General features: G+C 32.5%; 2 protein-coding genes across 4 annotated transcripts; one reads left to right on the plus strand and one right to left on the minus strand.

Annotated features, from left to right (window-relative positions):
- Nucleotides 1-78: 78 nt before the first annotated feature.
- On the plus strand, nt 79-8,370 carry LOC123872167 (nuclear distribution protein nudE-like 1). 3 transcript variants are annotated; one of them, XM_045916331.1, is made up of 8 exons: nt 79-340; nt 431-584; nt 860-996; nt 1,832-1,968; nt 2,493-2,639; nt 3,199-3,281; nt 4,620-5,032; nt 5,191-5,640. In XM_045916331.1, exons 1-7 carry the CDS (start codon nt 267-269, stop codon nt 5,022-5,024), a joined length of 1,137 nt encoding a protein of 378 aa, XP_045772287.1. In that variant the 5' UTR covers nt 79-266; the 3' UTR covers nt 5,025-5,032; nt 5,191-5,640. The 3 variants fall into 3 exon arrangements, with proteins under 3 accessions (XP_045772287.1, XP_045772285.1, XP_045772288.1); XM_045916329.1 differs by lacking the exon at nt 5,191-5,640 and having other exon boundaries at nt 4,620-5,033; XM_045916332.1 differs by lacking the exons at nt 4,620-5,032; nt 5,191-5,640 and adding an exon at nt 6,249-8,370 and having other exon boundaries at nt 82-340.
- Nucleotides 8,361-12,701, minus strand: LOC123872164 (phosphatidylinositol N-acetylglucosaminyltransferase subunit Q). The gene is made up of 7 exons (XM_045916325.1): nt 11,961-12,701; nt 11,533-11,658; nt 10,738-10,873; nt 10,106-10,250; nt 9,121-9,313; nt 8,646-8,760; nt 8,361-8,570 (listed from the first exon to the last, which is right to left on the minus strand). The coding sequence occupies exons 1-7, from the start codon at nt 12,525-12,527 to the stop codon at nt 8,395-8,397; spliced, it is 1,458 nt and encodes a 485-aa protein (XP_045772281.1). The 5' UTR covers nt 12,528-12,701; the 3' UTR covers nt 8,361-8,394.
- Nucleotides 12,702-12,732: the final 31 nt, after the last annotated feature.

Raw genomic sequence — 12,732 nt, forward strand, 5'->3', positions numbered from 1 at the left:
AGTAGGTCATTTGTTGTATATATTGGCTAGAATCCCGAGCCGTAAAACCAGTTAAAAATATTGTAATAAACTTACAGTTTACACTCATTGGTAATTAGTAATGGCTGAACTTGTAAAAATATTGTAACAAAAGATCTGTAATATTTTGATATCCAACCGCTTCTTCTCTTCGTAAAATAATAAAGATCATATGTATAATAACAATTCTAATTATTTTAATTATTTAAAAGTGTGAGGAGTAAACTATCAAGATCTAGTTTTAAAATATGGAATCTCCGAAACATTTAGATTCAAATTCAGTGGAGTATTGGAAAGAGCAAGCAAAATATTATGAACAAAAGTATATCAAACCTTCTTTATCTCTATATTATTCATAGGAATGATATGGTGTTTATGTGAAACTGGTTTTTATTATTGATTTTGTCTGTAGGTCATCAGACATTCAGCAAGAATTAGATGAGTACACAGAAAACTCAGCTCAACTGGAAAAAGAATTAGAGGCTTCACTAGCACAGGTTGAAAAACAGAATAGAGATCTCGAACATCAAAACCAACGTCTCAGAAATGAGATTGAAATGCTCAGGGTATGTTCAATATTTGAAACCTCATGGGATGTGTCATGCACTGTAGCTTAAATTCAAAACAATGAGATCATATTTTAAGTAGTTTAAATCAATATCAGTTTCACTCCTTTAAATAAATATGACAAAAATTGTTAGAAAGCAATAAGACAATTAATTATTTGATGTATGATGTATTTACTAAGACTATTCTTACCTGTTAAATTTTATAATCACTTATTTTTGTGAACCTAATTAGTCTTTAGCCTTCAAAAATTAATTTGGTATCTTCCTTACAGAGTAAACTAGAAAGGAGTCAACATGAAACGAATGCACTAGAAAATGAATTAAAAGCACTTAAAATAGATAAGGAAAAACAAGCAATATACATTAGAGAATTAGAGCAAAAAAATGATGATTTAGAAAGAGGTCAAAGGTAAGTAAAAGATTTGATAATCCTGGCAGAAACATTGTATTTATTGATTTAAATTAAATGTTAATATTTTGTATGCCAAGAATTTATCATTTGTGAATGTAAAATTTATATAATACATACATACTTCTGAAAGTGCTTCCATCTGCTTTAAAATTGGTTAAATAGATGGGTCTTTTGACAGCCCATTCCTATTAACTGATTTGGACGTTTGTTCTGGAAAATATATTTAGCCTTACTATACTTATAGTGTCCTGTGACATTACAATGTGACTAAAACCAGGCCAATAAATTGTAAGAAATGACATCAATTGACTATCTACCGTTTAATTATAATATCACTAGTGAGATTGTAATATCACTGCTTTGACAATATACCTGCGACATATAAGATATTATAAAGACGTAAAACTTGTAAGATTGTTTGTAGGCAATAATCTCTACTACTGAACCGATTTTGAAAACTTTCAGAAAGGTACCTTGTTCCTGAGTATAGGGTATATTTTATTTTCAAAAAAAATTGAGATTCCTACAAAAATTGTAATAAGCTACCAGTGTGAAGCTCAGGTCACTATCACACTAATATTATAAAGGCGAAAGTTTGTATGTGTGTGTGTGTGTGTGTGTGTGTGTGTATGTTTGTTACTCCTTCACGCTAAAACTACTGGACGGATTTGGCTGAAATTTGGAATGGAGATAGATAATATCCTGGATTAGCACATAGGCTACTTTTTATCCCGGAAAATCAAAGAGTTCCCACGGGATTTCAAAAAACCTAAATCCACGCGGGCGAAGTCGCGGGCATCGGCTAGTTATTCAATAAATTTCTTATCCACAGAATCATATCTGAATCAGTTTCATGTATAGAGACACTATTAAATCAGGCATATGAGCGCAATGCAGTCTTAGAAAGTGAAGTAGATGAAATTGAAAACTTGAGGGTAAACTTGCAGCGGGTAACAGATGAAGCCAGAGGTATATTTATTTATAATATCAAAATACTGTTAATGCACATCTTCCTTTCAAGGAACCAAAAGCTTAACCTGCTATAATCCGCTAAACCATACAAATCTGTATGGTGCAACATGCAGCATGTGATATGCACCGCCCGCCCTCGCACTGCTAAACATGCAGGAAAAGCCAGCCACCAAGCAAGCTATACGTACCATCACCACACAAATCCCAAAACCACTCGAGCGAATACAATGCCCAATTGCAAAGGGATTATAGCAAGTTAAACTTTTGGTTCCTTGTATATCATATTATAGTAGTAATAATATTATTACAAAATAAAAGACACCTCAATGGTGGCCTCATAACAGCTGTTCTGTTTGGTGGTCATTTTAAATATGTATATAATATATGTAAAATTTTTGCATTACTCCGTCTCAAAAGAGCTGACTATTAAAATATAACGCCAGAAGTTTTACTTCAAAAGTTTTTTTAGAAAATTATTCAATCATTATCTATGTAAGTGTAACATGTAGTTATATTTGTAGATCTAAAACAAGAATTGAAAGTTATAGAGAAAATTCCAATACTGAAGAAAGAAGAAAGCAGTACAAATGAACCACTATGCAATGGACATTCAGCTCGAACCCAGGTGGAAATAGAAACACAAACTTCTATGATATCACCAGCAAAACGTAAGTTTGTGATTGCTCTAATACAGAGACAAAACTTAAATGCCTCGTTGGTCTACTGGTCAGCATGTTTGACTGCAGATGATGAGGTTCTGGATTCGATTCCTGGGTCGGGTCAAAAATTGGTAGGTATTGGATTTTTCTGTTAAGAAATTCTCAGTATTAGCACTGAGTTAGGAAGCTGTCTGTGTTTAAAGCCGTCAGTCCTGCGCCTGATCTCTCCGGTCGTGTCGAATTTCCGTTCCATTGGGCTAAGAGAGTGAAGAAATAGAGAGTGCACCTGTGTTTGCGCACATGTGCACTACCACAGCTTCCCCTCAGTTGATTTTTCAAAACTTAGAGACCTAAGACTTAGCGCCTTATGCACCTGAGATAATCCGTTACTGGCACTTAGTGGTTCAAAACAATTTTAAACACTCTCCGTCCTGTTGTATGCGCCTGTTCAGTATAAAATACAAATGTACTTATACATATAAAAGGTGGCTCGAGCGATCCACCTTTTATATACATCTGTGGATTGGATATTAGTATGGGGTGATGATTTTGTAATTTATTTGTACAGGTGAAGTAAACGGGAATGCTATGACACCGTCTTCGCGAGTGTCGGCTATAAACCTAGTGGGTGATCTCCTTCGGAAAGTAGGGGTGAGTTATATGTATTATATATCTGTAGTATTGGTAGTAGTATTCATTTGTTTATTAGTTGTGGTGGAAATTAATTGGGGAAAACCTAGTGCACCATAGTAACTATATGATATATATTTATGTATTGATAAATGTATAATAGCTATTTGTTTAAGAAATATAAATTTGTAATATATTAAGTAAGTATATAAATTTTATTTATGTGTTATATATATTATTTAACATATAATTTATCTGAGTAGGTACCTGTTAAATACGCTATTAATAAGATTGCCTTAAATGTAACATTATAAAAGTAATGAAATTATTATTACTACTTTTATTTTAATACATTATTTATTTAAGTATGTTTGTATTTTTATGACTCCCTGAATTATTTCGTAAAAATATCGAAGAAAATACCCGGAAGAAAAAAAAATATATGTTGAGATCCCATTGACAAAGTTTATGGTTAATAATGAAATTCTTGTCTAGTGTATTTCAGAATACGTTTAACATACGGTTCCATAGCCATACTAGTTGCTAAAAACTTTGGCGGTCATTATTTGTAAACAATAGTTTTTTTCGCTCTCTCCTTTCGTTCCCTTATGAGTGAGCGAGGCAGAGTACACCTTCGCTACTGTTAGGTTTCCTACGATAGCTCATGACTTTTTTTTCGATTCTCACTTTTCAGTCTGGGGGTACCATGAAAAGTCATTAACCAAAAGTTTGTACTGTCAAGTTGATCCCACTTAAAAGTGACGATGATGAGTGTACTTAGTAAAAAGTAGACTTTTAACTATTCATAAAATAATGACAATATTTATACATTTTAATTTTTTCTATATTATTAGGTAAAGGTTCGATTTCGGTTAAAAAAATTGGCACTAGCCGCTATAGAAGTTAAACTTCTCAATGCTTCATTATTATTCAGAACATTTCATGAGAAAGATTATATGTATAATATGTATATTTGTAATATAACACGTTCATATTTATATATGGGATAGGTAATACCATCCACGCAAAGCTGGGGTGGGTTAGCTAGTAGAAAGTATGTATTGATTAGCTGCAGTTGCCAAACCTAGAAAATATGCGTCTTTATGCAATTCAAGGTCATTGTAACTTAGGTAGGTAAAGGTTGTAAGTGCCGCGTAGCCTTAAGTGATAAATAAGTTTTTAAAGGATTTACTTATGGAGGCATTGTTATTTACACAATATACATTTTTCTTGAATGAAAACTAATTGGGCCAAATTTATTTATATTAGATGTATAATGTGTATTAGATGTGATTTCGCAATGTAGTTTTATTTGCACGGTTTGTATTTTGTAGCATGCATGATGTTTATTGCTTGCAGCTTGAAAGATTTCTTTGCCGTGAATGTGGTAAGGTCAAATGCTCGTGTGGCGTACAGACACCAACAGAGCAAAATCCTCAGTTGCATGCAGCCGATGCTGTCTCCGATAAGGAACTTGAACAAAATGACTTAGATGAGTCAGTAGAGTTCAGAAAGCCATCTGAATATACACGCCAGTATTCAAGATCCGAACATCCAATACACTTACAAAGACCGTTGCCTCTTTCGACTCCGAGACCTTCCGAACAACCTTTTGAAAGGTCTTATCAGAGCGAAAATGGCAAACTGAGACGGTCTTTTATCGTGAGATCTCGCGAAGGGCTCGAGACTTTCCTTAACTTCACTTCCACGAGGAAAGGACAGGATCAAGGAAAGGGGAAACAGATGTTGAGACAACAGTTTTGACAGAAATAGTCTAAGCCCTAATTCGCACGAGCGTTAAAAAAGCGTTGCGTTAAAACCCGGCGTTACGCATTAAAAAAGCGTTAGCGTGTGAACAGACTCTTGGGAATGAATTTGTTCTATTTGAACGCTTTTTTAACGGACGTTAAAAAACTCTCGTGCGAATGAGGTCTAATACGCCATACAAGGGTTGCTACACTGTATTTTAAAATATTAGACTCTTGCTTTATACGTATGTATTTGAATTAATTTTGTTATTTTTTTTGGTTGCTTTGGAATCGGATACAGACGGCCCTTGCATCGCCTGTAAGTATACAGCAAAGTAGCAATGGGCATGTTTTTATAGTCTGGCAATATTTTGTATTTCTCACAACCATCTAACATTATCCATCTCATAATTATCTCTTGACTTAACTATCCCTTTAATTCACTGTGAATGTCTTTAAATATTTGAAATATGGTGTAGAACCCTTTAATCTAGGTTATAACATTAGATTATATTTAAACAATTTTGTTTTATTTTAAGTAGGTAATATTTTTACCATTTTATATGAATAGTACAAAGTGTACTTAGGTGCTTTTTATATGTATATAATAAATTAGTAGTTATTAGACGCGATTACATGTAACATTATAGAAAAGTTTCTAGTTTTTAAGAATTTAAATTTAGAACAATAATTCTACTTTACAACTAATACCTAAAAATAGTATGTGGCCCTTGTGGTATGATATAACTGGCATCGGTGCATATTATTCTGGATTTTTTCTCGCATGCGTATTTGTATATGTACCTTGTATCATATTGTCGTTTTACCTATTTTATAATAATAAATATTTATCATGGGGTGGCTACAAGAAGTATCTCTAAAATCTACTAATGTTGCTTTATCGGATCGGATGGAAAGGAATCTACTTACGGAGTCGTGATAACCTTTTATTTAATACGCATGAAGAGAACTTTTACTTATTAACTACTAGATGATGATGACTTCGTCGGCGTGGATTTAGTTTTTTTAAATCCCGTGGGAACTCTGATTTTTCGGAATAAAAAGTTACCTATGACAAATTCCGAGACGCAAGAGATACTAGGCTAGTTGCAAAGTTATTTTTTTATAATTAATATAATATTTTGTTGCACATGAGGTGGAGGCATTAATCGCACATGTATGTATAACTCCGTCACCTACTAATATTAACATCATTCATGTTCGATTTTCTTCATTGTAGGCTTTGGAATCAAAATTAGCATCGTGTCGTGGTACAGTTAGACCTAAAGAGCTCTCACCAAATCCAAGCTCGGACGTGAATAAGGACTACAGGTGTGTACTCAAGAACTAAGACTCGCCGTCTATTATCCCGCGATTGCGTTAGCTTGTATAGTAGATACTATACTATAACCAGTTTACATTGCTTCATGTTCATATTACACCCCCCACGTTTATTAAACCATCTAATGTACTGTGATCGGAATCACACTTTCCTAATATTCTTACTAATATCTGTGATGATAAAGAAAATAGATTAGAAATGTAAAGGTAGAAAAAATACTTGGCCTACCCACCGGAGACGTGCAAGTGAGACGGCGCATAACTTTACGCATTGCTTTACACACTGGATTTTATGCTGTTGATTAATGAATAACAAACTATTTGGCATGTTGGAAATGAAATGGTCACTGATAACACCAGACTTGTTATGTCATTCATGTCTCACGTTTGAATTGCTATGCACAAATTTTGAGAGTTTGAAATGAGCAAACAATTTTCGATATGATGACCATGAAATATTTAGAGTCCGTATATACGTTAAAATATATTTATATATTTTTGAATAATCCATTTTTGTAAATAAAAAATGTATGTAGTTACGTATGAATTCGTTAAAACATATATACGAAATTTTATGGACTTTAATATGAAGAATGAAATTATCTGTCTGTACTAATAGTAATATTTAGGTATATATTGTTGGTTTATAGTGCATTTTATTTGTATAATTTTTAACTAATGCCAAGATTACGAAAAGCACGTACTGTCAAATCCCTGAAATATAATGAAATACATATTTTGTGTTGCTTTATTCTTCTTCATTCGCAACTAAATTGTTACTAACATTGAAACAAAGATATAATAAAATAACTGTTTGATTATTTTCTTTGTGAATAACCATAGGCGTGATACTAATGTTAAACTTTTTCGTATTCTGAAAGTAATATTAGGTAGCGTACAGAGGCGAAGTGAGGACAGAAATGTTTGAAAACTGATAAAAAATGTTTCTAAATAAAAAATCATCACAGCTCAAAAAATTTTTGAATTAATTTTTATTATAATAATATATCAATTTTATTTAGTCACATGGGAATATTTAATTCCAGCATACGTGGGTACCTACGGGTGTCTTGCTGCTGTGCTCACTTCGCTTATTTTGAGTACTTGAATAGAAATAGTGTAGAATAAGTATATCAACATTCCTGTGGCCATCAAACGTTTAATAAATAATTGTTTAGGCACCTAAACCCTACCTTGGGCAAAGAGTTTACAAAGGATTCTCGCGATAAAGTTATACTTATTAAAAATAGTATTTCGAGAGGTTGTTCTTGCTTTGATATCTCAAACAAAACTAACCTAAATCTTGCCCTGACGAATATTCATAAATTTTTAATGTTTTACAAAATGTTTAAGAGTATTTTTAATGTAGAGCTTTACTTGTAAAGTACATTATACTTATGTAATACTGAGTCTCTAAAAAAATCTAAATTGTTTAGGTGTAATAAAAAGAAAAGTATTCATTGTAAAATAACTTTTTGGTAGCCTTACAATATGTGTTTTATAAATTAGGGTTATTGCGGCTAATTCTGTTGTACGCAGTCTCTAAACTAAAACACTTCTAAAGCTATTGCTATCCTTTTCCGCAGAGAGTACCATGAAAGGGAGAGATTAAAAAACTTAGACCTATCATTTTAGTTTAGAGATCACCAATAGAATTAGCCACATAAAATTGTTTAAATGATGAGGATTTGTATATTTAAAAGAATGACTATTTAACTCCCTAACTTCGAATAGAGCCCACATTTTTGTATTTTAACTAGTGTCCATTGTAACAATAGTTGTGACGTACGTGAACAGAATTGTCCATGTAAATGCGTTTATATGTCGAAAATTGTTTGAGTGGGTTGTTTTGGCCTTCATACAATAGATTATAGAATGTACTTTATTATTAAACAATAATTAATATATAAATTGCCCAGTCTGCTGCGAGTAGTTTGTAACTAAGCATTTATATGTTCACTTGTGTGGTGACCAGACAATTTTTATTTTTGTGCGCAATTAATAAAATAAGTCCAGGCAGATTTTGGTTTTATTTATAATTTCATTTAAATTATTTGCTTCCCTGTAAAAACATTAGACACGATGTTACTCCAGTCAAAGTGTTTCGGAACTTTTACTGGTGGTGTAAAATTCTTTGTAAGGTCTCCAAGAGATTTATTACATAGTTTAACTTTGAGAATAATTGATGAATCACTTTCAACTTCTTCTATTAGTACATTACCTGGAAAACAAAATTGTTCATTACCTTATAGGTATTCAGTGATGTTCAAATCATGTAAATTGAAAATATATCTACCTGCAATTTTAGGCGATCGTGTTATCCATAAAATAATAACATAAAATGGAAGACTTTGTATTAAGTAAATAACTTTCGCCAGAATATATTGTACAGACAGAGATAACACTCGGAACTGAAAAAAAAAGTACTTACTAAAACTTGAATTAAAACATGCAATCTATATTCAGAAAAGTTACTTTAGCGCGCTGCATACAAACGTAGTTTGGCTCTCATTTGAGTACTATCATACCAAACTCAAAGAAATTTTGTAGACATTTTCTACACTGTCAAATTATTGACCATGTGTAACTTTAAACTATGTACACATTTTTTACAGAAATCTGGCAAATTAAGACACATGCATTTGTTTCTAGAACATGTCTACAGAATTTCATTACGTTTGATTGGTTAATTTAATATTTAAATTAGAACCAAACTACTCTTGTTTGGAGCGTGCTACAAATGAACTCCTCTGGAATCTGACAATACTGACCATAGTGAATACAATATAGTACATAAGAGTAGTTGGCAATAACAGCAGCAGTATAGTGAATGCCACTGTGCCAACAAACATCTCCTGGTTAGTATATTCACAGGAATCTATACCACCCCTTAGAGGATTATACTTCCTTCCAACAAATAATCGTAATAGAGCCGTTAACCCTGATATTTGAAGGTTAAACAATCTGAAAAAAAAAATGTGAGAGATGAGAATTACGCCGAGAAGTGCAGTGTTCAAAGACCTCTCCCCCTAGGTTGACAGACGTCAAACGAGTCACAGGGAGCCGGTGAATTCAGGCGGCGCAAGACCTTAGAGTTTAGACCCAAGACCTCTGGCATCATCATTTATCTATTTTACAGTAGTATTACGATAATTTTGCAATCTGGCGAGGAAAAAGGTCACGTGGCCCGGGTAATATACCTACGAAGGTTATCTTCCACATTCTGTGAAAATTTCAATTCTCTATTACGGTTCTTGAGATATAGCCCGCTGACATACAGGTAGACAGATGGTCGCTCAGACGGACTGCGGAGGCTTAATAATAGGGTCCCGTTTTTACCCTTTGGGTACGGAACCCTAAAAAAGGTCAGGCTCACTTGGTCATGTGAGTTGACTGAAGAAATGTAGCTCCCATAGAACGCGCCCCTTCGATGGGTCTCACGTAACTCTTATCTCTTATGAAGAGTGAGAAAGATAAGCGTTTATTAAAACTTAGTCTGCAGAGCTGTGAAGCTGAATAGCACTTTATTGCGTCTTATCAAGAGTCACTATTTATTTGAATGTCAGAGTGACCTGTTCTTTGGAGTGTTCTGTACCTGGAAGGTGCTATTACTGCGATTAAGTAATCTGTGATAAATCATTAGTAGGTCCCATTATAAATATCTTGCCGCATCAACACTTCAAGTGGTAGGTGTTATGGAATTATGAGTTTATTTGAGTTACTAACTACCTAAACACATATACCTACACAGATTACCTTGCAGCATATACATAAATGCAGTAAGAATGAAAGGTGGCTAAACACATCATATCTGATATTATGGCAGCTTGGAATGTGAATCCCAAATAGCCCAAGTACTGGTAAATATGCAGAACCACATCCAATTTTTCACCTGACACATCTGAAAAAATGTGAAATGAATATTAAATATTACTTTTTAATACCTCTTTGTTATGGCATCTTTCTAGTATTCCAAAATCCAATATAGAAATACTAAGGGTCTGATTCACAACTTCCAGATAAACTTTATCTTATGGATAAATTTGATAATTTATTTTAAAAAAAATTATTGCTTAAAGCTATGACAAAGAATAAAATTCAGGATAAATTTACAAAGGGCAAACCTACTGCTATAGTGATCTCTTCCAGGCAACCCATCAAAAAAACTATCATAATCTTTTTATTCGTTAGATAAAGTTTATTTGGAGGTGGTGAAACAGGGCCTAAACAGTGTAACTAAGTTGATAAGTCTAAATTGACATGTCTAAATATCTTTCTCGCTTTTTATTTTGTTCTTTGTTGAAAAGGATAACAGAGAACTCTCTATTTAGACTCAAATGAGGTTTAAGTAAAATGATATAAGTTTCCAACATTTACATTGTACTCACCCAAGAATAGCCACCACAGCTCAACATGATATAGAAAATACTTCCCTAACATTTTGTTGAATGCATTATTCAACTTCAGACCAGCTGGTGCCCCCATAAGCCATTTTAACAAGGAATACATAAGATTTACTAATTTCTGAAAAAAAGTAAGTACACTTAATTATTTGAGCTCTAGAGAGATGTCTATTAAATAGACTACAGTGCAGTGCATCATGGGAGGATCTCTGTAAGAGCTTTTTGGGCTGCAATCCAGAGCCCCGTGGCGATACAGGTCCCCCAGTCCTCGTTTGACAAAATGGGCAATATTGTGAATTTTAAAAAATGCTGTTTTTGGTTGTATTTTCTCTCTATTACACTCTTCTCTCCTGCAATACTATACTACTATAATACACTCTCCACCAATTAATTACTTGTTCATTTCCACATTTTTTTTGTGATGTAACCACTAATTCAGTTTTCGGATTTTTTCTGCCTGCCAAATTTCATGATTCTAGGTCAACAGTGTCCTATAGGTTTTGTTGATAGACACGACAGACAGACAGTCAGACAATGAAGTGATCCTACAAGGGTTTCTTTTTTCCTTTTGAGGTATGGAACCCTAAAAATTTATTCATGATTTAAGGGCATTGTAAGGCCAAACTTTTTTTATATATGCATTGCAGAATTATTATATTATTTATGTATTTTGGTGTTACAAATATTTTTAGGAAACCACAATTTTTATACTACCCAACTATGATGGTTTTATGCAATATTGTTATTATTTGTGACTTAAAATTAATTATAATGTAATACCTCTAAAATTCCAAATAGGAGTGCACCAAGTGCTTTTCTGTCAAAAACAAGTAGTTCCAATACTAGATATCCAAGTAGAATATCCAAAATAATAACCATTATAAAGTTTCCATGTTCTATTGTTACCTGGAAATACAGAAAAAATAAAGCTTGATGTGAGTAAAAATGACAGCAGCAAATCTATCTTCAGAATATGTCTGTTATAATATTATTATATCGCAGGTTTCCAACGGTAGGAGCATTTAAACAAAAATGTGAATACTATTTGATTCCAGTATATAAGCAGAAGACATCCACTTTATCATAATAATAAGTAAACTACTTTGAAGAAATTATGGAAAAACTTTGACATTATTATTAACAGTAAAGTTATTTAAATGTTTACCAACAGTAACCAGACATACTAAACCATTATAAATATAACTCACCTTTTTCTTCATTTTGACTGTATTTATAAGCCATTTTATCAACATAATATAATTATATACATGCTGCCCAAACATTGATGATTCAAACCAGGAGAGAGTTTGTAATCTTGGTTGGTTTTCAGATTTACTATAATATGACTGACCACACTCTTTTTGAATCAGTTCTTGCAGTGTTGAGAAAAAACAGTCGTTTGTACTAAGAGTTTCAGAATTTTTCACTTTATTATAATCATACAACATAACAATACAGTCTTCAATATTTTTTTTAACACCATTTAATACTAGGCTACTTAGTTTTGGATACTGAATATTGTTTACTATAAAACTATTTAAGCTCTTCTTTAAAATATTCTTTGATAGATTATCACTGTGGTGGTAGCCATAAATAATGTTTTCTTTGTAAACATTTTCACCTGCTAATATTTTATTGTTTGTGGAATAAGTTGTAATGAATATTGTTAAACAATCTTGATTAGTTATTTTTATGTGTCCTTTGAAAAATACATTACCCATTTCATTAGGAATTTCAGGCAGTAATATTTTGATAATTTGAGACATTGTTTTCATCTAGATTTTATATTTAGTAGGTAGGTAGCAAAGTACTTTAAAAAAAGCACCGGTAACCTATTTTATTTTACTATTTTATTTATTTTACTATTTTTTTATTTTTCTAAAAAGTATATATTTTTTTTTAATTTATTTTACGGCCCTGGATAACAGTCCTTTAAGGCCTTTCTAAAAAGTAGGTAGACAAAGAGCAAAGAGTATGTAA

This window comes from Maniola jurtina, chromosome 14 (assembly GCF_905333055.1).
Source record: "Maniola jurtina chromosome 14, ilManJurt1.1, whole genome shotgun sequence".
In the NCBI taxonomy this organism is placed as follows: Eukaryota; Metazoa; Arthropoda; class Insecta; order Lepidoptera; family Nymphalidae; genus Maniola; species Maniola jurtina.

Excerpts from the sequence above, each read along its gene's own strand:
- LOC123872167 (XM_045916331.1), top strand. The coding sequence starts at position 267 with ATGGAATCTCCGAAACATTTAGATTCAAATTCAGTGGAGTATTGGAAA. Across the intron at positions 2,640-3,198 it reads TATGATATCACCAGCAAAAC|GTGAAGTAAACGGGAATGCT; the intron begins GTAAGTTTGTGA and ends TTATTTGTACAG. Across the intron at positions 3,282-4,619 it reads ATCTCCTTCGGAAAGTAGGG|CTTGAAAGATTTCTTTGCCG; the intron begins GTGAGTTATATG and ends TATTGCTTGCAG.
- LOC123872164 (XM_045916325.1), bottom strand. The coding sequence starts at position 12,527 with ATGAAAACAATGTCTCAAATTATCAAAATATTACTGCCTGAAATTCCT. Across the intron at positions 10,874-11,532 it reads TCCTATTTGGAATTTTAGAG|AAATTAGTAAATCTTATGTA; the intron begins GTATTACATTAT and ends ACTTTTTTTCAG. Across the intron at positions 8,571-8,645 it reads ACGATCGCCTAAAATTGCAG|GTAATGTACTAATAGAAGAA; the intron begins GTAGATATATTT and ends TTTGTTTTCCAG.